The sequence below is a fragment of the Micromesistius poutassou genome (genome assembly GCF_964030765.1).
Source record: "Micromesistius poutassou genome assembly, chromosome: 22".
NCBI lineage: Eukaryota > Metazoa > Chordata > Actinopteri > Gadiformes > Gadidae > Micromesistius > Micromesistius poutassou.
The window spans coordinates 5,362,736-5,390,590 of record NC_140292.1 but is presented as its reverse complement, the minus strand read 5'-3'; the positions used below and the strand labels follow the sequence as shown (position 1 = coordinate 5,390,590).

At 42.9% G+C, this 27,855-nt stretch overlaps 4 protein-coding genes across 5 annotated transcripts; 3 read left to right on the top strand and 1 right to left on the bottom strand.

Moving 5' to 3' along the window:
• Positions 1-1,458: 1,458 nt before the first annotated feature.
• naif1 (nuclear apoptosis inducing factor 1) lies at positions 1,459-3,025 on the bottom strand (the record flags this gene model as incomplete). Its single annotated transcript, XM_084486086.1, has 3 exons — positions 2,489-3,025; positions 2,249-2,299; positions 1,459-2,027 (listed from the first exon to the last, which is right to left on the bottom strand). The coding sequence occupies exons 1-3, from the start codon at positions 2,928-2,930 to the stop codon at positions 1,459-1,461; spliced, it is 1,062 nt and encodes a 353-aa protein (XP_084342212.1). The 5' UTR covers positions 2,931-3,025.
• A 636-nt stretch (positions 3,026-3,661) lies between these two features.
• Positions 3,662-14,913, top strand: slc25a25b (solute carrier family 25 member 25b). Its single transcript, XM_084486232.1, has 10 exons — positions 3,662-4,503; positions 8,566-8,692; positions 8,924-9,011; positions 9,782-9,893; positions 10,711-10,869; positions 11,039-11,191; positions 11,764-11,871; positions 12,900-13,067; positions 13,481-13,631; positions 14,153-14,913. The coding sequence occupies exons 1-10, from the start codon at positions 4,141-4,143 to the stop codon at positions 14,335-14,337; spliced, it is 1,614 nt and encodes a 537-aa protein (XP_084342358.1). The 5' UTR covers positions 3,662-4,140; the 3' UTR covers positions 14,338-14,913.
• Positions 14,914-17,933: 3,020 nt separating this feature from the next.
• uap1l1 (UDP-N-acetylglucosamine pyrophosphorylase 1 like 1) lies at positions 17,934-23,244 on the top strand. The gene is made up of 9 exons (XM_084486295.1): positions 17,934-18,516; positions 18,945-19,149; positions 19,336-19,511; positions 19,902-20,074; positions 20,561-20,754; positions 21,420-21,560; positions 21,664-21,843; positions 22,379-22,445; positions 22,705-23,244. The coding sequence occupies exons 1-9, from the start codon at positions 18,237-18,239 to the stop codon at positions 22,789-22,791; spliced, it is 1,503 nt and encodes a 500-aa protein (XP_084342421.1). The 5' UTR covers positions 17,934-18,236; the 3' UTR covers positions 22,792-23,244.
• A 701-nt stretch (positions 23,245-23,945) lies between these two features.
• On the top strand, positions 23,946-27,177 carry zdhhc12b (zDHHC palmitoyltransferase 12b; the record flags this gene model as incomplete). 2 transcript variants are annotated; one of them, XM_084486644.1, is made up of 5 exons in its annotated part: positions 23,946-24,042; positions 24,163-24,302; positions 24,760-24,855; positions 26,173-26,339; positions 26,856-27,177. In XM_084486644.1, 5 exons carry the CDS (start codon positions 23,946-23,948, stop codon positions 27,175-27,177), a joined length of 822 nt encoding a protein of 273 aa, XP_084342770.1. The 2 variants fall into 2 exon arrangements, with proteins under 2 accessions (XP_084342770.1, XP_084342769.1); XM_084486643.1 differs by having other exon boundaries at positions 26,170-26,339.
• Positions 27,178-27,855: the final 678 nt, after the last annotated feature.

Here is a 27,855-nt window from a genome sequence, read left to right as displayed (position 1 = left end):
AGAAACAATTTATATATATTTTTTGAATTTGATTTAAAAATGTTTTATCCAAATAATATTCTATGGTCAGGTTATGATTATTATATTCACATGTTAAAAAAGCCCACAATGTAATTGAATGAGAACACTATTTATTATATACAAAACTAATTTAGCATTTTGAGTAAGCCTGCCCTATTTAAGAAAAGGCACATCCAAATCCTCAGTACATAAATCTACTCACTTTAAAAATGACCAATGAGAAGCAGCCTCAATGATTATAAATAAAATATTACAGATACATTTATACATTCAGTGTGATCGCTCTAAAATGAACTCCAACGCATTAATTCCATTTATATGGCTCATTTTAACAATTCAATATTCCACAATGCTAGACTTGACATAAAAAGCATGTCTCTATTACAGGACAGACTTTTAATAATCTAATTTTGAATAGATCCTGCGTGCCAAGTAATTTCTCTGTAAGTTATTGTATCAGTATTTATCAACAACATCACATGTTTTTAAATAAAGCAAAAAATATTTTGCAATTATAGTTACAGGCACATGGTTTATAGAAGCAGGTTGACAGGTAAAGGAAGTTCCTTTGACGTGATCCGACAGAAATAACATTGACAAATTGAATTTTAACTTTTTTAAATTGGAGATGTGACTCATCTTGTCACTTACAGCTTCACTTTCTTCAATAACACTGAGATTAAATCAATCATAATAATATTATGTCTTCAATTTCTTAGTTGAAATGTTGCTGTTACTTTAACTATGTTTTCAGAGTAATGATTTACACAATCATTGACATCTGGGAAGGGTACATTTATACTCACATGATCACATGAGCAAATGTATAAAAATAACTATTGTAGGGTGGAGGTTTATCATTTGTGGAGCATCTGTATGGATATATTGGGAAAAAGTAAAATAGGAGGCTACAGGACGAAATATAATAAATAAATAATAAACAAATATAAATAAACAAAAGGTCCAAAATGTCAAATAAAAGCATCTATACTAAGGATAGTTTTACAACACAACTTCAGAGTTATCTTATTTAAATGAATGATTTGCATTTTGCAAATTATTTGTTTCGCTCGACACTTGGCATCTCTATGCATCAAAGTTTTTTTTTATACTTTACCGTCATTGTTCTGTTTTTGATACTTGGCACAAATCCAATGCTACAGAGAGATCACAATATAAAAGTTGTTTTGTGGGTTTTACATAAAACAAGAGTAAAAAATACGGAGTATGTGCTGACGGACATATCTCATTATTTTTTCTCAGGTGTTCCAAGGGAAGGCAGTAACCCCGAACCCTCACCCTGTCTCTCTATCCTTACTAACACACACACACACACACACACACACACACACACACACACACACACACACACACACACACACACACACACACACACACACACACACACACACACACACACACACACACACGCAGAGTCTACTGTGTCTCTTCTGTTGGCTGTGGTGGGACAGGGCTTTTGGGCCTTGGCTGGTCTTCAGCTCCTGAGCCCTCTGCAGCAGCAGCTGGTGTTGCTGTTATTGTTGTGCCGGTGGCTGCTGCGCCACTGGAATTTGCCACCTCAGTCCCACTCTGCTGCAGAAACTTTCGCAGGTCCTTGAGTGCGGGCCGGAGCATCTGCACCAGGGCCAGCAGGGCTGCCTGGGTGCCTTCCAGAGCCTGGGCCTGCCGCTCCTGGGCGTAGGCCTGCGCCTCCTGGGAGCGCCGCATCATCTGCAGCAGCTCGTTCTGGCCCTCCATGTGCTGGGCGATCTGCCGGATGTGGACGTTGGTGACCCTCTGCTCCTGCAGCAGGCGGGCCGAGTTGAGGGCGATGCGGCTCTTGAGCTCCTGGGGCTTGGCCTGGCCCTGGGGGAGCGGTGGGGATGAGGGGGACAGCATCTCCACAGGGGCCTCCACCGCCGTCACCATGGTGGGGACGGGCTCGCCCACTATGGTGGTGCAGTACTCCTCCACGCCGGCCTCCTCAAGCGTGTGGTAGGTGGTCTCTGCCATCACAAGAACAACAACAACTAGGTGAGGGCCGAAGTAAGGATCATCAAGAAGTGTGTGAAAATATGGCTTATATGGCTTCCTATGTTGGTATGAGTATGACCATTAATCTTCATACAATTCATACAAAACAAGTCATACAATTATTGCCTGAACGTCACATAGTCATAACAGGACGGAATAGTGGAGAATGAAAATCCAATCACAAAAAACTTACCCGTCAGTGATTTTGATTCATCACAAACTGTTCCTGCACCAACTGGAAGAGCTGCATAGGAAGACAAAGCTATAAAACAACTTGGATCATGATTGATTCTAATTATCTAATACGACTCAGATGAAAGACATGCTCTATATAAACTTGTAGGTTGGCTATTCTGGCATCGACCAGTTACTCTTTTATAATCTATAATTATCTATATCTCTTAAACATGGAGTAAAAAGTTTGATCACTTACTCTCTGTTAATGTGACGGTTGCAGTACTCATTGTGACAGGTAAAGTTATTTCAGCATCCGAGTCCCCTGCTGGCAAATTGATAATAGTCGCTTCTCCCAAGAGGTTACAGATTCTCTGCTGCATAGCCGTGAGAATGACAGGAATAGGCGTGCATTCGGCCGAGGTCCCCTCAATAGCAGATCTGGCCTGGGCCACTTTTCGCCGAACTTCAGTCTTCATATCAGACCATTTCTTTTTAACCTCAGCCAACTCTCTTGGACAGGTGGTTACGGCGTTTACCTTTTTAAGAATTTCCACCCATGCGTTATTCTTTGCAATGTGGGTGACTCCCGCATTGAAATGGTTAACGAGAGTATGCTTTTGTTTCTCTATTTCCTCTACAATAATCTCTACCTCCCGCTCTGAAAAATTCATCTTTCTCTTTTTCGCAAGCGATGCCATAATTTAACTAATTCGTATTTTGAAAAGATAATTGTGCGTATTGTACGCAAAAATAGTAGGATTTACTCAATTGATGTGCGCAACGTAATGGCTTCCAGAATCGGCTTCTTCTTCCTACTAGCCGTATAGCCTACGTTAACTGTGCTTTTTAGCCCGCCTCATGATATGACATTGGTGGAACGGCCGGTAGTTGCTTCATGTTTTCTACTCTGATTGGCGGTACCAAACGGCCGTCATCGGCACACCAAGCAAACTATGGAAACACAGACGCCCGCCACCTTCCCCCAAACGGTTTTTAGGATATCCAAAGTAGTCTAGGCATATGTATATGGTATTAGGCCGATTTGTATGGCTGTAAAATGTCAGGTTAAAAAAGGGCACGCATTGTTTGCTTATATTAAAGCAGTCTCTATCGTCGTGTAGTCGTTTCTTAGAAAAGCCTGTGGTTCTTGGAAGTATTCAACTCTATTCTGCTATGCTATTTATTTATTTATTTGTAATTATTTGTCAAATAACATTTGAATACATAATACTTTTTAGAAAAACCTATATAACAGCACGTATACGTTTGAGAATTACGAATTATATAAAGCTATATCTATAGAGATATCCTCCTGTATCCTGCTCCAGCCTGAATCGTCCAGTTATCGCGATGTACCACGAGATCTGCGACCACGACGCCGGCGACCGACGTAACGTGGGTTAGTGAATGGAAAGTAGGGGTTGGATGATGTATCTCTAACCGGCACCGAATCTTTGACACTAACTAGTAATTCCACAGCTGCTGACATTGTATTGTTTTTCCGCGGTCTTTGAGGGGGCTTTTACTTTCGACACTGGACGATGGTTAATCCCTTATTTATCGCGTTAGAAACGTTAGGGATATATTACCTGTTCGGCTAGCTAGTCGTCGGCGTTACGGAGGAGGCTTGATGCCACGTTTTCATCTGGATATTAGTACCGTTAAGGTATAAACCAAGACAAACGCTTCAACTCACAAACTACCTGGTTTTACACGTCGAACTATTAGTTCATGCGTTGTGGAAGCGGCAGCTGACAATTTATCCTACTTACTGTATCACACGTCGACGCGCTTCGTGTTACCCGGCTCATTCAAATTAAAGCATGTAGAGACTTCTTAAATCATTACATATCTTGGGTTCGATCCCCAGTCGTGTGGATTAAGAAGGGAAAGTATTTAATCCCAAGGATGCACCAGAAAGGTTCTTTAATTTCTCCACTGTTGAACGGGGTCTTCTGCCAGTGCGATTCCTCAGAGTCTCACCGAGGAGCCAACCCGGGCGGTGTCGACGGGCATGCTGAGGAACATGATTGCACTTCCCCAACAAACCACCTACCGCCGGGCCAGTCTTTTGTGTCTGCTGGTGACACAGAAAACTGCCACTCGTTTCACCCGCATCCATGTGAGCTGTGCGGCGGGCCCGAGCAGGACCACAGGTTAAAGGTGCTGTTCCAAATCCTGGACGTCAACGGAGACGGTGGAATATGTGTCAACGACCTGTCAATCGGCCTGAAGAAGCTGGGAGTGCATCGCACGGAACATGAACTGATGGTAAGTGTGTCAGTATAATCGGCGACATCCATCACCATGAATGTGAAACTCAAATGTATCGCCTTTTTGTGTTGGACGTGACGTATTTTCTTTTTATTAAATGTTGCTTTTGCAACACACAATTCAGTATTTCCTTCTAGTTTAACAAGTTAGCATATTTAACAATTTGCAATGTTTTAACTGCATAAGCACTGCATATTTTTTAGTAATTTATTAACTTTCAAAATATATGCAGTGCCTGTTTAAAAAATGGTTATGGTTTGCATACGTAACTTCAGTGTACCAGATTGTTGTGTTCAACCAATATAGTGGATGGATGGGTGCAGTAACCTTTGCTAAATCTTTCTTTAGATATTATCTTACAAAAGGTTAGGTTTAAGTGTGGAGGCTAAAACTGGTTAGCGAAATATTCCTGCCACATTTGGTAGCATTTTTTTTTTTTTTTTAGTTGTAAAGTGTTAGTGCCATGTTAAATATGCTACATTTGGTGTATACAGTAATAAAGTAATAAAGATAAATATATTCGTTTGAATTTATATTATTTCACTGAACACTGCAGTTACAGCAAGTATCCACTACAAAAATAGTCCGAACCAATAACATTTATAACATTGTTGGGGGGCCTGGTTTACTTTTAAAGTGAATACTCCTTTACTTATTAAAATCTGAAGAAACCCGATCACATCTCTCCCTCACGTCCTGTTGTATTTCGACCTAGCAAGATGAGCCCTGCATGCCATTTCACTCTTTCAGTCTTAAGAGTTTAGGTACGGGGGCTGCGTTGGCAGGGTCAATGAGGTAAGAGTCTGGGAGGTGCTCCACAACATTGTGCCAACCGGCATATGTGCATCCTCCATCTTTGCCCTTCCAGGGGGATCTCCTGCTCGTGGAGAGGCTTGTTCTGCGGCTAGACGTTACTCACGCTGCCCCGCGGGGAGAAGCGGAGGAACGTGCACGGCTTGCAGACGCAGAGCTTACGGACTGATAAATGGCAGGTCTGCAATATATCACTTCACATCACATGACATCACTGTTGACCTGTGTTGGCCAAAGGGCTACCACCACCGTACCACGTTCTTTGAACCCTGGCAAAAGTGAAGCACAGGGGGAACGGCAGGCTGTTTCTTAGTAGCACATTGAAAGGGGCAAGTTTTGAGTCCACAACCTCCAATGTTGAAGCCAAGTAAATGTTGAGGTGATGTTTTAGGATGTGTTGTATGGGAATAAGATGAATAGGCAATGGGAGAAATACTAACATTTAGTCCTTCTGTCTTCGATTATAAAATAAAAATGGCTTGGCTTTAAGTCAAAGCCAGCAATGTATTTCAAACAGTTTGCCACTGTTAACTTGTGTATTTTATAGAACAACTGGTTAATAAATGAGCGTTAGGCTGTATGACCCAGACAGACAGAGACACACACCCACACACTAGTCCATTTGCGAGGATTAACTTATCCTCATGTCGTCAGTCAGAACAAATCCCCACGTGGGTGATTATGTTAATGGGTTTCTTTTCTTGGTACATTGGCTTATTAGTTTCTCTCGCTTTCTCTTTCTAAAATGTCTATCCTTTGGTGCTTCTCCTGGCTGGTACGATATGTTTAACCTCAAGTAATTTCTAATAGAAAATACATGCACCTGAACCTAGGACACCTTGGAGAGAAGGGGCTCAGCTGACTGCTGAGTCACCATGTCTGCTTATAAGTCAGACTACCAACAATTTGATTTATTTTAACTAAGCAATGGAGCTTAAAATTATTGTAATATCATAATTAACTAGTGGGCGTCTGCAAATTTTATTTGTTCAACGGTGTTACCCGGTGGATGCTCAATACTGTGCGTCATAGTGAAGGATGATGATGGAGAGAATAGCAGGGTGGGGGAGGAGGAGGAGGAGCAAATCATACGTCATTCAGCAGATTGGATGCCGTGGAACAGGAATGACGGAAGGGAATCCCTGTGCTTAGCCCCCCCAACACACACACACACACACACACACACACACACACACACACACACACACACACACACACACACACACACACACACACACACACACACACACACACACACACGCCTACAGAATGACGTGAAGATGAATCATGCACAGCTATCTTTGCTCCCATTGGCTGGGGTGAGTTGGATCTGGGATCTGCATCCTGACCTGCCAGTATGGGCGGTTGTGATTGGTCGAGGCAAGGCTGCAGTGAGGATGCAGTTTTCCCTGGGCTATTTTTTGCTGCATTACTCCGGCATGTGATAGACCCATTCTGCTGTCTGATTCCAGAATTACAGTATGATCCATATATATTATTGATATAATTATGGAGATATATTCTAGGTTAGCATTTGCGTTAGTTTCAATTAAAGTCACTCTGGAATAATTGCCGCTCAGACCGTCAGGGACATCTGTGGTCCCACTTCAGTGTGAGACAGGACAAGAGTGGCTGATGAGGAAACTAGCTCTCTTTTCTGAGGCAGACGCTCAGTAAGAAGTGGCATTGATTCTGTTGTCTCTTTCGGTTGTCCTCGGCTGACTTTCTATTCACAGTGCTTTTTGAGTTCATAACGGCAGGCCAGTTATTGCCAAGACTACTGTGGGCTGCGGTCTGGAGATGCTGCAGGGCATGATGGACTTTCTGTGGCGGAGATTCTTCGGTAGGACAGACAGTAACACTGTTGGAAGTGAGTTACCTGAAGACGAAAAGGCTGAGGCCACTGGAAACCACATGCAGGAAATTGGTCGTCCCCAAGAGAAGACCACCGACTCTTTAAGTAATGAAGAGCAGAAGGTTCCTCCAAAGAGGCCCACGGTATTAATTATGGTGGCCGCCCCTTTGGACTTCAAACAGGTAGCATTATATTGGTTAACCACTGTTGATGTTTGTCAGGTATTATGGCCATGTTATCATGGGACCAAAGATAGTGTTTCAAAGTACTTAGTCATTAGTACTTTCTTTACTTATGTAATGGCCATTTTATACATTCTTCCGAAGCAGGGAATGCTGTAGTAGTAAAAATGGAGACAAAAATGATAACAAGAACAGCAATCTGAATGCATGAAAACGTATTAGTAAGTTTGCAAGCTTGCTTTATCGCTCCATACAGTCGCACCCATCCTCATGTAGTTAGATAAAGTCTGCTTCTGCAAAGCTCTTGTGCTCTGTTCATCTGGCTAAACATTTGTCAGAATCTTTCTTTGCTGCAACTGGGATATGTGGTTAACTATAGGGTTTCTCAAAGTAATTTCTAAAAAGAGTTTTTGAACTCTTATTGTCACTCACGTACAACCTGGATATTTAATTTGGTGGTTTAGCTGATTCATCCTTGACCTCTATGCTCTGTTGTTCCAGGTCTGGAGATAATTCTACAAGTGACGCCATCTCCGTTTCCAGAGAAAACTTAAAAGCCTATGCACTTTGTATTTGCCTTTAGAAAAGGTTTTGCCTGTCTATATTGGCAGAACGTGGGCTATCAGTCTAACGTATGCTACAATGCACGCCGAGTGGCTGGCTGAGTCAACAATACACAGATGGTGGAACCTTCTGCCAATTGGCTTCATGTGTTTACAGCGCTTTTTCTTTCTTTCTGGGGAGCATTTGACACAATCCTCCACTTCTGTTAAGACTTTCTTGTATTGCTCAAATTTTCCTAAAAGGGCATAAGATGAGAAAACCAAGATTGTGCTTTGGACCCAAAGTCTCTGCCGTTAAGGACATTAAGCGTTCTGTGAAATATATGTTCACACAGGACGATAAACAAGTGGATTGCACCCAAAATATTTGGTAATCCAGGATTTTAAATGAGGTGATAGTGCTGATGGATCACGGGGACGTGCAGTTGTTGTTTGTGACTTGTTACACCATGTTATACTGTAGTTATATATTAGTTGTACCTTTCTTTTCTCCAACACAGTTGGAATATAACAGTTTAGCTGGATTTTCCGTGTTTATTCTTGGGTCGCTATGAGACTCCACCTGGGTGAAAATGTATGGGTGTCAAACGCCATCTCCCCTGTAGTTTAAATGTATCCCAGTTGAAATTTGCTACTTTCTTTTCAGAAAATAGTGAAAGCAGGAGATAAGGACCTGGACGGACAATTGGACTTTGCAGAGTTTGTGCACTATCTCAGGGACCATGAGAAGAAGCTCCGATTGGTTTTCAAGAGCCTCGACAAGAAGAATGATGGTAAACCAAAGCTCTCTCATTCTACACAATGTAATTCAACTTCCATTCAGTTGGTTGCAATCTGCAACCTCACCGCTAGATGCCACTAAATCCTACACACTGCACCTTTAACTATTGAATTGTCCTCAATACTGTTTTGCTGACGCGCTGCATGTGCAGGGAAATGTCCCCCTGGGGCCAAATAGACTTTATTCTATTGTAATGTTTTTTATTTTATTGTATTTGTCACAGGTCGCATCGACTCACAGGAGATCATGCAGTCTCTTCGTGACCTTGGAGTGAACATCTCAGAGCAACAGGCAGAGAAGATTCTCAAAAGGTGAAGCTGCTGCCTGTTCCGTTCACAACTCCCCCTTAACTAACAATGCTCACTTTGAATGAACCAATCAACTTAATCTCCTGATTCCGAAATGCCCAGGAACCATGTCTGGATCCATTGGTTTACACCTGCGAGTATACAGATCATGTAGCCAGGTGGACACAGTGGTGACATCTATGTTTAACAGACTATGTGGACAGTGGGGTTTACAGATTGTTTAACGCAGCGCATCTGTCATTATGTCTGCTGTTTCTGTGGTGTCCTTTACTTTCTGTGTTCTCCCTAAACTCACATCTGTCTGTGTATGTCTTTATCTCTTCGTTCTTCTCCCTTCTTCTCTTCTTGTTGCTGGTGTCAGAATAAGGAAGGGTCATGTCTGTGCTCCTATCATGTAGTAAGTAGTGGTCTCCATAGTCTGCCTGCTCCCGCCTGCCTCAAATGCCAGCCATTTATCAACAATCGAGTAGACCGTATCATATTTTCATTCTTTTTGACTCGATAATCCGAAATGTTGAGACAAGTGAGTCTGTGTTTGATTTCCTCTCCGGGCGTATTGGCGTTAACGTGCTCACTCAACACCAACACCAGCACAGACAAAGTAATTCATTCAGCAGCACAAGTGCATGGATCTATAAGCACGATGAGGTTTTGTCTGAGTTCAGTTTGAACCCGGGATGAACGAGACAACTCTGCATTACCAAAATAAACAAAACGTTAGACGGCACTCTCTGTTTTTTCTTCTTTTTAATTGATATGTTTCCCTCCTGTAGCATGGATAAGAACGGCACGATGACCATCGACTGGAATGAGTGGCGGGACTACCACCTCCTACACCCAGCGGACAACATCCCTGAGATCATCCTCTACTGGAAGCACTCCACGGTATGCTCAGGAGTCACGGCTGAAGCACCGTGACTCGCTCTGTCAAGTCAATGGCCGCTTTTAAATCATTGATTCGTCGATTCTATTCATCTTTCGAGAAAAAACGTTTCCCATTATTTATGGAATTTTATGCCCTGCTTTTTTTTTTGGAAGAAATGAATGGCATTCTTTGTTATTATTTAGGTCAAAATGACAAATATTTGTGATTCTATAACTCTTTTGACTGTTTTCTTGTGTCACAACCTACTTCCAGTTCCATGTTAGGTGTTTTTTTTCCCAGTCACGTCCACTCCCTACTTATACAGTAACCACAACAGTAATTAGTTATGCATTTACTGGTTACACAAGACTTAAGAGATTGCAGTCTGTTTTCAGATATATCTGTTTGACATGGAGATGTCACAATGCCGATTAACCAGAAAATACTATTATTAAGTATTATTAGTACAAGAAGAACCCAACACACATACTCATGGTGTGTGTTACGAAACAAACTTTGGTCACACCCCGGACTGAGTAACACACAGGCTGGAGATCAGGGCTTGCGTTAGAACAGTGTGATTAACCAACAATACTGCTCCTTTAGTTCACATCTTGGTTAATTTGGGTTTTTCATATCTCTTTATAGGTCCATGCCTGGACGCAGCATAATAAGTCACTGTTTGCCACCGCCATTATAAATATTGATAGTAGTGTTTCAGATACAGTTCTCCCGGGCTAGGGATGATGTGAAGATTGACTTTGAAAATCAACACCATCATATTCATATCTCAAATAATTTAATTCATGAAATGATCGTGAAATGTTTTCTTAATAGATTTTCGATGTTGGGGAGAGTTTGTTGGTGCCTGACGAGTTCACTGCGGAGGAGAAGCAAACGGGCATGTGGTGGCGACACCTAGTGGCCGGGGGTGGAGCAGGCGCAGTCTCCAGAACCTGTACTGCCCCACTTGATCGTCTCAAAGTACTCATGCAGGTAAAAATAAAAATACGTATATCTGAGTAATTCTGGGACTGTGGGACTAACCAAATTATATTTGTTTAACAGTAAAAATAGATCTGGGTTGTACAAAAACATACAACAAAAGAACAAAGTATAGAAGAATCAAACTAAATGTTGATTTCCCCCCCCACCCACCCACCAGGTGCACTCCTCCAAAAGCAACAGCATGCGCATCGCTGGGGGCTTCACCATCATGGTCCGGGAGGGCGGGTTCCGGTCTCTCTGGCGAGGGAACGGCATCAACATCATCAAGATAGTTCCAGAGACGGCCATCAAGTTCATGGCTTATGAGCAGGTGAGCGCAGGGCCAGACGGGGACGTGGAGCAAACCGGGGCTTCCAACCCACCGATCGGATGATGCATACTTCCCACAGCACACGTGCAATGTATTTATTTTGCTCACTAATATAGTGAGCAAAATAATACAGTCCAGGGTTTCCCACAGCACTTTACAGCTTAGGCGGCCGCCTAAGCAACCAACTCCTGCCGTCTTAACTACGTAGTGTAAATATAATAAATAAATAAATAATAAACACACTAAAGCGTGAGAGACGAGGAGTTTGGTCAAACGATTAGAAGGCTTCCCATGCGCCAACGATGCTCTGCCAAGGGTCCCAGCAGACCTCACTGAAACAGACCTTACTGGTCTACTGGGTGAAGCTCAATAGACCCAGACGTCCCTTTGAATAGCTTCTCTTGTTTATACTTTTGTTCATTAGTCCCTTGTTTGTACTTTTCATTCATTTGATTACATTTTTGCTATTTTCAATCATTTATACTGCGGGGATTGCCTGTATTGTGGTGGTCTGATGGGGGCTGTGGGCTCACAAAGTGGGAACAATTATTAGAATGTCTATTTTTCTCCAGATTAAGCGTTTGATTGGGAGTAACCAGGAGACGTTGGGCATTGCTGAGAGGCTGGTGGCCGGGTCTCTGGCTGGAGCCATCTCTCAGAGCACCATCTACCCCATGGAGGTAAGGACCTAGCTCGGCCCTGCTAACATCAGATAGCATGCCTGGAAGACTTGGTAATCACAAACAGTTATATTTATTTTTTAAGTAAACCTTAAGTAATCCCCAGTTTAGCATTAGAACTACTGTCCAGGGAATAAAAAATGTGATCTGAGGCCGTAAAAATGTAAAATGGTTTTAGAAAAAACCCAACGCATTGGCTTTGTTTGCACAAGCGTTTGGAATCTAATCGAGATTTGAAGACTGCTTAGAGATTGCGATGCAAAGAGATGTTTTTTTTGTCTAAACAGGTGGGATCGGTTGTACCAGGGATGTAGACAACCGTTGTCAAAACCACCTCCAGAGGTGATGTAAGCCACATTTAATCTAGATTGACGAGAGATTGGCTTTAGTCTAGACTGATGCTCTCGTGGAAGCATTGTCAGGTCAAATGCTTAGCTCACCCAATGTAAAGCAAGGGGGTGTCGTATTCAAATCTATCAGAAACATCGTAAGTCTGTACCGACCTCTTTAACAAGTCTACGAGTCGTAGATCTCGCATTTAATCTATTAAACACTGTCGCTACGTCACCGCCCATTTCCGGAGAGCGTTAAAAGCATTGATGTGGTACGACTCGGAAACCGGTATGTGTGTGCGCATATCAATCTGGAACAGAAAACGACTGTATTTCTCAGTATAACAACTTTATATATTTTAGTCAAAAATTACACATAACACCTGGTGGAACTCACTGAAAAAAGTGATTTGGGGGCTTATTAACCCTTTCATCTACTAAGTTTAATCTGTGATTGTGGAGGTTTGGGTTGAGGGTTCGGGTCTTTCTGATGATGGACGGAGTCACGGACTTTAACACTTGGCCTGTACACCTGGCTGATCCCTGGATGTAGCTATAAGTCTCGGTCATTTCTCTGACTAATATAGCTGGATTTCTGGGGCACCTATCCTAGATGGACGACTGTCCACGGCATTCTGACACGAGCCATATGAGCCACGGGTTCTGTCTGAAGTGTGTTCCTCCTCCTGCTCTCAGGTGCTGAAGACCCGCATGGCTCTGAGGAAGACGGGACAGTACCAGGGCATAGCGGACTGTGCCAAGCGCATCTTCTGCAATGAGGGGATGAGTGCATTCTACAAGGGCTACGTCCCCAACATGCTGGGCATCATCCCCTACGCCGGCATCGACCTGGCGGTCTACGAGGTGCGTGTCTCTCTAGGTCATGTCCGCTTTGAGTACTAATGATTTAGACCTAGTAACTGAGCATTCAATTACCAAAGGATTGTCATGACTGCAGAAGAAACAACCCCATTTAACTTTTTTCTTTTTCTTTCATATATATGTATATGTGTATATATATATATATATATATATATATATATATATATATATATACCACATTTTGGAATCAAAACTGGGTCGCTACGGGTGCATCGTCTGTGTCAGTGCCTTTGTGGTGAAAAAAATAAAAGTGGGTTTTTACTACTGGAAATGCATTGCCGGGCCTTGCGATGCGTTGCCGCGGAGGGTACCAGCATTAGCGGTGTGTGCCACTGAGCCGCCAGACTCTCCAGTTCACTCTCGTCTGTCCCCTCTCTCCACGTCGCTCCCTCCAGACCCTGAAGAACTGGTGGCTGCAGCGCTACGCCACGGACAGTGCCGACCCCGGGGTGTTTGTGCTGCTGGCGTGCTGCACCACCTCCAGCACGTGCGGGCAGCTGGCCAGCTACCCGCTGGCCCTGGTCCGGACCCGCATGCAGGCCCAAGGTCAGCCTCGTCTGTCACCCCTCCACCGCATTGGGGGAGGCTGCGTCTTCTGTTCCTCAGTAGATATCAAAGTGGTCCACTTTGGTTTGCTCCCCTACACAATGCATTCTCCCATTTTTGTGATCATTTGTGATTTAAGTTGATTGAACATTAGATTGAACAACACAAGAGCGTCTCTTTAAATCCGGGCACTAATTTATCGCCAGAAATCCATCGTCTATACGCGTATTGGTGGCATAAACAAACTAATTTGCATAAATACTTTGATTAATCCTCTATTATTGGATTCCAATAATGGAGTCCAATGTCAATGAAGGCAGTATGCAGTGCATCAAGGGATATGGTGCGGAAGTAGGAACACTTCTTTATGATGCATTATTGGTATACAGTAATGCGCATTGAACCAGACTACAAAAAAACGAAATGCTGCACCATATAGGGCCACAAGGGAGCGAACTCAAACACAGCTGTCGAACACAGTGTCTCAACTCATGTTGTCATGGTTTCCCTCCGCCCCACAGCTACCATGGCAGGAGGCCCTCAGATGACCATGTGTGGCCTGTTCAGACACATCATGAGGACGGAGGGCCCCACGGGACTCTACCGGGGCCTGGCCCCCAACTTCATGAAGGTCATCCCCGCAGTGAGCATAAGCTACGTGGTCTACGAACACCTCAAGATATACCTGGGCGTTCGGTCGCGGTGAGGAGGAGAGAGGTCAGGGGAATGGTGCTTAATGTCTCGAAAATCAAAGGTTTTTATTTCAGCAAAACATTCAAGGTTGGGTATAGACTGGATGAAAAGGAGAAGAGGGAACATTTCAAGAGGCAACTCAAGCAGAAGTAGTAGTAGTGGTGGTAGTAGTAGTGAGTATGGTGAAGTGAAAGAGTGCAACACGTTGCACTAAGGAGCCCAGGGTAAAGACTTAACTGGGGTTTGAGCTGGTCAAATGCACTCCCTTGTCCTTAAAAAGAATGTCATTGTTATGATTTATCTTCATTATTTATTCAATGCTAATTATTACAATCCAGTAGTGCTTTTACAATCTTACTTAAGGATAACTCTGGAGTCGGTGACTCTTGCTGGAAAACCACTAATATGTTGTTTGGGATCAACAATGTTATTTATTGTTGTTTTTTTGAAGGGTTGTTTTCAGACGGCTTATGTTGGAAATTAGTAACTTAAGGAAATTATTCACTTGGTGCTTAATTCGAGAGAGTAATTTACATACTCTGAATCCTGTTTAGTCTTAAACTCAATTAACTACAAGTACTTAGTTGTGGTCAATATTTCAAGCAACACCTTCATAGCATTAATGTGTTTTTTGTTTTTGCAGTACACACTGTTCCTGTTGTGCATACCCTGCTCCAACATCCACATTCATTGGTTAAACATTGCAAAATGAAATAGTTTATTTGTAGAAGGCCATACATTTCTGTGGCAGTCTTAAGAAGGACTCACTGAATGTTTACCCAAATGCACATTGATATGCTGGGGAAATGTGTGCAGGCCCCATATATATTTGACCATCCATTAGGTTCTAGAAATGCACCATAGATTGGATTAGAAATGTATAATTCATAGTTTGGTGAAATTAAAATAGGATAAATTGAATTTGAAAGAAAAAGTAAGCATTTTTATGTAATTACATTTTAATCTATGTGGAAGCAAAGGCTACTATTTCAAAATGTTGAAATTATTGAAAATAACAAACCATTCCGCTCTGTTAGGACATTCCTTCTACCCCTATCGGCCTCATTTGCTCTTCAATGTGATGTTGGCACATATACAATCAATCTGTGTTTTACCAGTTTGGATGTTTAAGCATTTATTTTTTCACTTTTTTTTTTTTTTTCACATGGCGTTTTTTTTACCACCCTAAGCTTGTTTATAGATGGTGTTTCAAGAAAGCACCTGGATAGCCCTTACCTTAGACAAGACCAGTGCAGCTACCGATCCACTGCTGTCCTCTGATGGTAGCAGGGTGAATTAGAATAGGAAGCATTGGGTTCTCTTACTTGAAGACTGATTATAAGAGGCCTGTGAAAGGGTTGGCGGTTAAGGACAACAACTGCAGTGTGTTTGGTTGTAGTAAGTTATACAGCCAAGTAAAGCGGAGGTTCATTACCCATTTCAGAAGTTTTGTCTCTTAACAGAATCTTGCGGAATATGCTACATGATATAGTCCATGATATTGCTATTTGAATTGATAAAAGAAAACTAAAACAATCATCTAGAATGAATTGCTTTTGGGCTCGCAGGAAGTTTTCTGTAGGAGCTTTGTGCTCATCTAAACACTGACGGTGTAATCACTCTAATATAATTGTCACTTTTTTATATATGTAAACATTATAATGTTAAAGCATATTGCCAGATGCCAGAATCTAAAGCAAATGATCTGAAAAGAGAATTCATATTGGCAAAATACGAAACTTTAAATTCCCCCTTTTATCATATATCAAACAGGATCAAGTGGTTCCCTGTTGGTTAGTCCGGCAGAAATAGACAAATTGTAAATGGTTCGGTCCATCGATCCTGGTATGAGCTAGGAAATACTTGATACTTACTCCTTTTTATTTCACTTCAGTTTGTGTAATTGTATATTATACAAATGTACTGTTAAAGGGACATTTAGGAAGTACCAACTCGTTGACATCCGTAGCTCAACGCTGTGTGTGGACAGCTTGAATCTCATTGGCTGCCATGTAAGGTGGAGTCCTTCAAACCCTGAATGCACTTTAAGGTCCTCCGCTTTACTCCAATGAAAACCTTCTTCTGGTTATTTATTTGTGTTTTGCTTTATTTATTCCTACGCAAGTGTAACATGACTGAAAACTGTGATGCATTAAGCGATCCAATTGTCTTGTTTCCCTTAGCTTAACTGTGTGTTCTTTGGCTTTAAAGTGATACGTTTTGTCCCTATGGTGTTTGGTAGGGGGTAAATGTGGTGGTTAGGTAATGTAGGGCAGGGGTGGTAACAGCAGCTACATGCAAATGGACACAGATATATTCAGCAAATACATTTTAATATTCTTACTCATTCATATTCCACGTTCCACACAACGTCTCCTCAGTATTAATATAGGTATTCCTTTAGTGTTGGTAGTTTTGTCGACCTGAACATCTACAAAGGTAAATTTCAATTGAAGTTATCAACCATTGTTGGACAAAAACAGCGTGAATAGTTGGGGATCTAGGATGTTTGACCTGTTCCATTTTATTATGAGTGTGCATGTTACCCTGGTACGTGTGTACCAAGGAATTGTGTTTGGATTCACAATAAGATTCCTTACTTTATTCTGTATTAGTAGTGACTTCCTTTAAATTGCATGAGACAATTTGAAAAACAACCAACATGTATTATTTTAATTTGCTTGCAGTTTTCAAAATGAGCTATTGCTGATGTCCATGTCAATTGATTTTACTCTTCATGAATGATTGTCATACCATGCTGGTATATTTCGGAGAAGAGGGCGAATGGTAGACCTTATGGAAGCCAATGCACATCCTTTAACCTGACATAGTGTGTTCTATGCATACAATGATTCCAGGAAACATTATGATGGAACTTAGGGCTTCGGTGAACTGTGAGTGTATCTGCAGAAATCCACAATCTGTTTGTACTGCTAGCTCCTGTCTCAAAGTAACGCCTTATCTTGCATCACCTGTAGAAAACTTGAAATGATATATTGCATACACTGAGAGAAGGCCGGGATGTTCTACGTCTTATGGTGAGGTAGTTTATAACAAAATCTATTTGAGAAATATCTATATAATATATATTTATATTTGTATTATTTTTAGGTGCGGAGTGTATTTGACAAGTTAAAGAATGGGTTTGAGATTATTTTGTTTTAGAATGCATCCATGGAGAGAATGTAAATCATTTATGCTTGTATGCAATCCTCTGTTCAATAAATGTGTTCTGCATTCATAGTGGTACCGACTTTTTGTCTCTCCATAAGCAATTTCCTTTGAGGGCTTCAATATTGAGTGGAAAGTTTGGTAAATATTGACCAATTATTCCTGTAGGGGTCCGTTTCCGTTATGTCCGAATTGCATTAAACGTATGTTTTTATTCTATTTTGCTTGGACCAAAACCAAGATATCCTGTTAATCGTTTAGACTTTAAATCCTTAAAATGTGCATCATCCAATAGCCAATAGTCTTCATAATCGTATATGATCTAGTAAACGACGTTTCAATTCAGCGCTGATTTTTAAAATGTAACTTTAAGACGGTCCCTAGTTGGCATAAACCGTTTTCCACAGTCAGCTAAAATCGTAGTGCTCGAATCGAAATCCCAGTAGAGGTTATGGACTTTTTTTCTACTCGAGAAAACGGGACAACGACATTGTTTTTTTCAATCAAATCAATGTATGCCGTTTGCAAATGCGCAGCACTCTGTCGTGTATGACCGTCTATTTTGTTTGGAGTCTGGCTACAGTTACACTCGATCATCACAAGACATCCTTGTTGGTTCCTGCTTCTGTCACGAGGTTTTCCGCAGATATACCTCTGCTTCAAAACAACGGCCCATTCCGGGACATATCATAACCTGCACACATACAAGCCAGAGACCCACTTGGGAGGAAATACTTAAAAATGCTGTCGTTGGAGGAAGTAACATCATTTTTAGATCGTGCAGGGCAATCTCACGTTCTTCAATTCTGGTCCGAGTTGTCTGAGGATGAGAGGAACGACTTTCTCTTAGAATTGTCTGGACTGGATCTGAACGTGTTGAAGCGACACTGCGAAGAAGCGGTCTCTGCTGCAGCGTCCCAGCCTGAAAGAGTGGATACGCACATAGAGCCGGTCACTGAGGAGTTTGTGGGCAGCGTCCTGAAAAGTGACAAAGCCACCCTTGTTCATTGGGAAAATGAAGGTATTCTATCCGATGGTTTGTTTTTTTTCTTATCGTAGCCTATGTGAAAAAAAAGTTCATTAACATCGACAATGTCTTTGTCTTCAATCTAAGATTTGTTTACCCTACAACATGCAGACTTATTACCTGGTTGTGTTTTGTCTATTTTCAACCAAAATACCCTTGAATATCCCAGCTGTTCGTGTGATGGAGGGAGCGAAAGTATCAGAGTAACCTTTTTATATTTAGCCGACTGTCTATTATAAAAAAAAGTCACAAATGCACACATTTTTTTCATTTATTAAATACTAACAAAATCTAAATCATAATGATAAAGAGTAGTTTAACTGTAAAATATAACGGTGGGATTAGCGCCCCCTTTTGCAAAATACATGCAGTTTATTGTGGTTAACGTTCTGGTCTCCTGTCTGTCCATCATGTTTTCACAGGGTTGTTGCAGATCTCAGAGAATCGAGTTGGAGTTCTGCTTTTGGCTGGTGGTCAGGGCACGCGCCTTGGTGTCCCATACCCCAAAGGAATGTTCGACGTAGGACTCCCGAGTGGGAAAACCCTCTACCAAATCCAGGCGGAACGCATTCGCAAAATACAGAAACTGGCAGATTTGAAACATGAAACCAAATGCACTGTCCCATGGTAAGATTTCAAAGAAGATGAATCGGTTTTTTGCGAATTGCCTAAAAAAAAAAATCTCATATAGCCTGTTGAGCGTTGTCTCAAAGAGTTGATGAAGCAGAATTAGCTTTTGTTTATCATGGATAAAGAAGGATGCACTGGAAAGTCACATGTGTGTATCTGTGTGTTCAATCCTGTACTCCTCAGGTACATAATGACCAGCGAATTCACCCTGAGCCCCACAGAAACTTTCTTCAAGGAGAACGATTACTTCTGCCTGGATCCGTCCAACGTTGTGATGTTTGAGCAGAGGATGATCCCCGCCGTGACCTTTGATGGAAAGGTCATCCTGCAGGACAAAGGGAAGATCGCCATGGCCCCAGGTACGGACACAGTGTACACACAGTGGTGTCAGTTGGTTAAGTGGTATTTGGTTCGGCCTGAATTCATCGGTCCAATCAGCATCTTTGTGGCGGGACACAAATATATACTGACAGAATCCGTGTGACCATAGCGAGCAACAGACACCAACACAATTACTCCCAAGGCAAATTGTTTTGCCTTCAAGGTATCTTAAAAGTCTATGGATTCTACTATTGAAGCTGTTTCAATTATACTTCCAGAAATATTGTGCGTCTCTGAGAACGTCTGAAGATGGAAGAGACGCTCAGACTGAATTACGAATTGAAAATAAATAGAAAGTAAACTGTGGATGAATATCATCCTGCTGTCCGATAAATATCTTGCTTAAAAGTCTGTGCGCTCCTTGTCAGATGGAAACGGCGGTCTTTACCAGGCCTTGGTGGACAACAAGGTGCTGGAGGACATGGAGAGGCGCGGGGTGGAGTACCTCCACGTCTACTGTGTGGACAACATCCTGGTGAAGTTGGCTGACCCCCATTTCATCGGATTCTGTGTGAGCAGAGGAGCCGACTGCGGCGCCAAGGTACACAGCGAGTGATCACATGATCTCTATAGGATACGATGTGACAGAGCTATGAGTGCCGATACCGTATTGCGATTCTGTCAATATTGCGATTCGATATTAGGTTTCAACGCTGGGGTTCTGGCTTGGACTGGTCCTTCATTATTTCATTTTTTTTATGAATGTGGCCTTACAGCAGATCAACACATGATGCGAAGGTGAAATTGATCTAAAAGCAGCCTCTAGTCTAGTCAAGTCATGTTAAATTTTGTGTGATTGTGTGCGTGCGTGCGTGCGTGTGTGTGCGTGTGTGTGTGTGTTTGTAAAACCAGAGTCTGTAAAACCAGACTCTCATATTGACTTGACTTACTGTTCAGGTCGTCCCTTTGAGAACAATTCTGTGTGTGTGTGTGTGTGTGTGTGTGTGTGTGTGTGTGTGTGTGTGTGTGTGTGTGTGTGTGTGTGTGTGTGTGTGTGTGTGTGTGTGTGTGTGTGTGTGTGTGTAAGGTGGTGGCGAAGGCGTCCCCCAGCGAGCCAGTGGGGGTGGTGTGCAGGGTGGACGGCGTGGTCCAGGTGGTGGAGTACAGCGAGATCCTGCCGGAGACGGCGGAGCGAAGGGGGGCTGGAGGAGAGCTGCTGTTCAGCGCTGGGAACATCTGCAATCACTTCTTCACCAGGGCCTTTCTGCAGGAGGTCGCACAGTAAGAGGCCTTCAGTTCAGTACACACATGTTTGTTTGGTGATCTGTTTCCATCCAAACTAAATAAGGTGAGATATTTACACTGAGGCTAATATTAGTGGTGGTGTTGAATTATACAAGAGGAGCTGCTTGATGGATTTAGAAAAAAAAAAATAGTTTGTAGGACTTTCAGGTAAGACAGACAACTTTTATTGGCCAAGTATGCTCACACATACAAGGAATTTGGTCTCATCTGCATTTATCCCATCCGTGAATTAGTGAAACACAGAGCACAGGTGAGGTGAAGCACACGCTAACCCGGAGCAGTGAGTTGCTACAGTTACAGCGCTCTGGGAGCAGTGAGGGGTTAGCTGCCTTGCTCAAGGGCACTTCAGCCGTGGATGTGGGAATGGGAGAGCAGTGCTCAACCACTTCCCCCGCCCACATTTTTCAACCCTTCAGTTTAAAGGCCGAAGCCCTAACCAGTAGGCCACCGCTGCCCCATAGTAGGCCACAGCTGCCCCATAAAAAAAACGTCTTCATGAAAAAAGGTTTTCATGATTTAATATTTCTGTTTACTTTGGTTAATGTTTTTCGTATTTTAGGTCCAGCTCATGTTGTTGAGTTGAAGTCGGAGTGCACCTTGATAATTGGTGTCTTTGTGTGGGTGTGTTTGTTATTCCACAGGGAGCACCAGGGCAAGCTGAAGCCACATGTTGCACTCAAGAAGGTTCCATTCATTGATGAATGTGGAAATCATGTGAAACCCTCCAAACCTAACGGCATCAAGATGGAGAAATTTGTTTTTGACGTTTTTCCATTCGCAAGGTGGGCTACGACACGTGTGTGTGCGTGTGTGCGTGCATATGTTTAATGTAGTTTGAACTTGAACAGCTCGTAGTAAAACCTTCACTCTGTCGTCCGTCATAAGGAATTTCGTGGCCTTTGAGGTGATACGGGAGGATGAGTTTTCTCCGCTTAAGAACGCAGACGGAGCCTCCACGGACACCCCCACGACGGCCCGACGCTCCCTGCTGGGGCAGCACTACCGCTGGGCCCTGGCGACTGGGGCCTCCTTCTCAGACGAACACGGAGAGACCCTGCCCGCCAGGTCTTTAGCAAAGCTCTGTTTGATCACAACATATCCACGTCTGGATTAAGCAAACTTTTTATTATAGAGCCCCTTGCAGGTTGGCAGTTAATTATGTGGGGGGAAAGTATGGAGTAAATCGATTTTAGAATTCAAAAAAATAATAATAATTTAGTTTAGAATTACAGCTGGTTTCTTTTTTGAAAGAAAGCACGCAGTGTAACTGAAGGGGAGACAAATGTAGAGTAGTGGAAGGCAAATGGAAACGAAATGTGCCTTATACTGTAGCCTTATAATTTCTTAATCATATTTTACGCCCGAGGGAGCACCACCGTGACTCTACATGCAATTCAAGCACGCTTACCACAAGTTATATCACAGTCAAGTTCAGTACAAAATGCAGGGATGCCAACCCGCTAGTTCTGCAACTGGTACAGGGAAATGTACTATACCAAGGGAGTGCTTGGTGAGTTTCATATAGGGTGACAGCCAAAGAAGATCCTCATGTAACGTGAAATGTAAATTACAAAGTGAGTGTTTGGTGTGTTTCGTATAGGGTGACAGCCGAAGAAGATCCTCCTGTTTGGTGTGAGATCTCCCCTCTAGTGTCCTACTTTGGAGAGGTGAGGTCATTCACTAAACGCCTTCTGAGCGCTCTTTAAACCACAAACCATATCTACGTCTTTCTAAGATTTTACATGGTAACATGCGTTAAAATGTGATTTCAATATCTAAATGGGAAATAACACCTAATTGTTCCTCATTTATAAAATTATGTGATGTGATGTTAGATTTAATGACATACCCTTACATAGATAGCCTGGGAAGAGTAGGAAAATAGACCACTGACACTTAGCCTCTCTTTACCGTGTTTGCCTGTAGGGCCTGGAGCTGCTCCTGAGAGGGTCAACACTAACATCGCCCTTCATTCTGGATGAGAAGAGAGCAATGGACCTGCCAGCTCTGTGAAACATCACATTATATATTCTGGACATCACAGGCAGTAGACTATTGGCTTGCTACACAGAGGTTTCACAACACGAATAAATCATTTTAGTGAGTTATCCCATGCATGGATGCGGCACAATTATTTTAATCAGTCCAATTCTTCTTAAATAAAATGAGGGTTGATTAGGAAACAAATCTCCAAATAGAAACAAATAATCAGCGTTTCCTTAATGCTTTGATTCATCCGTCAGTATTTCAAATGTACTATGTTAAATATTGTTTAAAATGTATTGCCCATATATAATTCTTTAAATAGTTATTATTGTAACCAAAGGTCATATTTCAATGTGCTTAGCAAAGATGTGACAGAAATTTCAAATGAAAAATATTGTATAAGTACATACAGCTTTATAAGGATGAAAAGGGACGGTTTAAAATGTTTTTTATGAATGTGAATTAAAACCCTAGTATTTACCCCCTGGTTTGTTTGATATACACAAATCATTTATTTTTGTCATGCAATGTCAAAAAATGAATAAAATACAAGGTAAAATAGCACAGACGTGTAGGCTACTACGACTATGTCATTATGATCTAAGCTTGCACAGATGTCATTGGACCTGACACAGTACAGTACAGGCTTGGGGGAGAGAGGAAGGATCAAATATCCCTTAACCGTGCCATAGTGGGGCTTCTCACGTGACAGATGAAGACCAATCAAAGTGAACCATTCATAACAACAATCGACAACATACAGTAGCGGATCGACGGCACTTTTTTTTACCGTCCTACAATATTGTATCAATATTCTTTGTTTTTTGGTAGACTGATTTATTGACTTTTAGTGTGACGTTTAAATCAGTCAACTGTGTCATCTTTGGAAGCAGACGCTTAGCGCACAACGTCGCAGATGCTGTACGATAAATCCAACGATCGTGCGATATACATTATACATCGTATTTTTTGATGAACAGCCGACTATTTTGCTTTGGGATATCTGCTCTTGCGATTGTAAAAAATGAAGGACTTTTATCAAGCAACTTATTGGGGCAGTGGCCGCCTGCTTGCTAGCTAGATATCTCATGGTCGGACGCACTTGAGCCCAGCGGGGGTCCTGGAGGGGACTGTGATCCATGGAGAAGTCGCGGAGGATGACGCTCTAACATGCTAGGACAATGTTCAAAAATGTATTCGCCTCAGGGTTCCTTGTACGAACAGCTCATGTTATTTTGACATGGGTCATCACCCTCATCCTCTTCCTGCACGATACAGGTAAGAGACGCGTTGTGCGGTTAAAACAAGATGTTCATGTACGCTGTGACGTGGTGGTGTTGTTGTTGTTGTCCTGCAACATTCCATATACTGAGATGTGATGTTTTGTGTTTTTGAAAGATCTGAGGAAGCATGAAGAGAATGGTAGGCTTGTTCAGCCCGTGCTCTTCGTCCTGCTGGTACTGGTGTCCGTCTTGCTTTATTTCGCCGTTTCCCTGATGGACCCTGGCTTCATCCTCACCGATGACAACGGTTTGCAGGTGACTTATTTTTGCGCGACGCTATTGGCGTTTCATTTTATGATGCGTGTTGATAATGTGTAAATACTTGCTGTAGAACAAAAGGAAAACTATGATGGACATACTGCTATCATATAGATTGTCATGAGTTAGAGGTTAATTGCATTATTGTCATCATAGTTAACCTGTTTACTACTGCTTTTATTGTCGATGTGTATCAGCTTATTACTCAGTACCTGGATGACGTGTTCTATTAAACCCATATGCTTGCAACTTTTGAATTATAAATACAACAATAAACATAAAATATGATTGCAGTGCAATACAGTGGTATTCAGAGAGGTTAAGATCATCAGAGATGGGAGCTTACTGGTCCCCTCTCTCTGTAGCCTTGTGAGTCTATTGTGATCCTGTGAGTTGTTCCCATACTGTTGCTCTCTGAACACCTAACCCTGACCCCTGACCCCTGTGCTAACAGTTCACCCTAGGGACCACAGAGGAGCAGCAGGACATGATCCCTCCTCCCACCTCCAAGTCCCTACGGCAGCGTCGCTGTGGACACTGCCTGCTTCAGGTACGCTGCTACTTCAGCCCTTTCTCACACTGTTTTCAGCCAGGGCCCGGTCGCTGTTGACCGTCAGACTCTGGGGCCCAGTTAGACCGGCGTCAATCGGCCGGAACCGACCCTATTCACAGAGCTGTCGTCATGGGATCACAGGGCAAACACAGGTGTCGCAAATTGTCCGTTTTCAATTAGCGATCTTGATGTGGCATGTGATTTGTTGACTGCAACTTCATTCCATGGTCTGATGTGTCATTGAGTATTTGGGCGCACATATCAACAAACGGGTTTTGAACTCCCAATGTTCTTTTTTTAGAACCACCGGAGTGCATTACCTGTTTCCGAACCTGCGGTTTGAGCAGCGGTGCCTTACGTCACCCACTGTGGGACGATACATGTGTGTGTCACCGGCAGGTTGAACGGCCACGGCCCTCCCCTGCAATCTAACACGGGCTCCGCTCGGCGGTATAGAATAACAATAGCATTAGTCCCGTAGCCTAGTTCTCCGTTACACCATCTCAACTCGCTTCCGCAGAAGAAAACACAATATTATTTTTCAGGAGCAAGTTATGAAGTATAGTGCGCCTCCCTAACCCTAACCCTATTTAGAATAATATTCTAATAATGTCTTTGTAGACATCGTGGGTTTGATTTGAATTTCTTAGGCCAAATGGTAGTTTTCCCAGCAGTCTTTAATACAAGCATAAGTCGACGTACACATCTGTTGATGTACCACTGCTACTCAGACACCATAGTGCTGAACAGTGGGCCGTTGATTCTTTAAGCCCATACTGATTGAAAGACAAACAGTCTTACCACTAAGTCACATGGCAGAGCTGTTTGGATCCGTCACTCTGAAACACTCTTACACTGTTACATGAGTACAGACAGAGTGTGGTTGGTTTCTTTAGCCAAGAGCCTATCTCAACAATATCTTTCTCGCGCTCATTCAAGGTATTATGTAATCATGCAGGTGACAACATGCTGGTGGAATACTATTCAATGCTAAGGGTTTCGCTACGTCCTCGTGTCATGAGGTTCTCTGAGAACTTAGGGAACGAGGAAAATAAGGGGATATAGTTTCAGTTTATAAAAGAATTTGCAAGGCAAAGGAACTTGTAGTCATGAAAGGCTTTTTAAAAACAGGCTTCCATGTTCCACTTCCAATTCCATGTTCCAACTTTAAATTCCCTTAAATAAATAGAATACCATAGAAGATTTATTCGAAGATTTCAGATAGGCCATTCAAATGTGATCTATTAAAGCGTGTGTGCGTGTGTTTGTGTGTGTGTGTGTCTGTGTCTGTGTTCGTGCGTGTCTCCCGAGCAGCAGCCAATGAGGTCCAAGCACTGCCAGACGTGTCAGCACTGCGTGCGGCGCTATGACCACCACTGCCCCTGGATCGAGAACTGCGTGGGCGAGCGGAACCACCGCTGGTTCGTGCTCTACCTGGCCATCCAGCTGCTGGTGCTGCTGTGGGGGCTGCACATGGCCTGGTGAGTGCGGGAGGACCCCCCCATGATGCTCTGCCTACAGTCAGGGACGCACCCCTCATTGCGTGATGAGTGCAATAGTGCGAAGGTTGATCGAATTTGCATTGCTTCGGGGCGTCTGCGTCGGGAACGGTCGCATCTGATAAGAAAATGAATAAGAATAATGAAATAAATACATTTCATTTTGTACGCCTTGTACTTGAATTACACACTGTTGTAACTCGTTGGTGTTAAGAGTGCTAGAATCGTGTCTGAGGAATCCCTACAGCTAAATATGTGACATGATGTGACATGATGGCGAGGTTGGCAAGTTGAGTCAATGTTCTTTTCATCGCAATGAATAATCGCACAATATTGTGCAAGATAATCCCAATTATAATTTTTGACATAACAGTGCAGCCCTACATACACTGCTCAGCAGTGCTCTTGACCGACTTTTTTTTTTTTTTGGAGAGAAATGCTGAATAAATGCATCATCAAAAAGCTCCACCCCTCAACATCGCACCTCCTCTCCCCCAGGACGGGCTTCAGCGCGGCCGAGACGTGGCGGGCGTGGCTGCGCTCCAACGGCGTGCTGCTGGCCGTGGCGGCGGTGGTGGCCCTGCTCTCGCTGACGGTGCTGCTGCTGCTGGGCTCCCACCTCTACCTGGTGTCCCTCAACACCACCACCTGGGAGTTCATGTCCCGCCACCGCATCTCCTACCTGCGACACTGCGGCGCCGACGAGAACCCCTTTGACCGCGGCGCCGTCCGCAACCTGTGGGGCTTCTTCTGCGCGCCGGGCGGGGCCGCGGTGGTGTGGGAGCAGGTGTACTTCAGGGAGGGCAGCGATCCCGTGTGACCGACCCCGGAAGGACCGCCGTCACGAAGGGAAATGAGTAAAATTCTCTTATTTTTTTTGCATTTTATTTTTACGATTTTTTTATTATAGAATGAGATAGACAGGAAGGTATGGGAGGAAATGCAGCAAGGGACCATGGGAAGGATTCGAACCCGGGTCAATGCGATCAGGACTGAGCCTATATGGTACGCGCTCTAACCGGCAAGCCACCGGTGCACCCCATGAGTTATATTTTCTGAGGATTTGTTTGTTTGTGTGTGTGTGTGTTCTGCTTCCCTGTATGTGATGCATCTCAAAGGGAAACCGGGAATGAGAGCACAGGGTAGAAGTCAGAACCAGATCAAATCAAATCCTGAAGGGGAGATCAAATCCACCCCAGCTGAGGTAAACCCGTTCCAGGCTTTGTGGTCAACCCGTTCCATGAGTGGGAAAAGTGAAGATGTTCTCTACTGAATGAGGCTCTTTTTAATCGTTCTGAAATGAGTGAATACTATGACATGAAATAAGCTAAGAAGGTGGAAAAAGTTAACACTGGGACATGGAATAAGCGAAGACGTGGATATAGTCTGTTTCATTGGTTTATACTTTATTAGGAGACTAATACTGTTTGCAACAAACTGTGTTTCGTTCTCAAACAATTGTTTACAATCTTTAAAGTATATAAGCAACAACAAATAT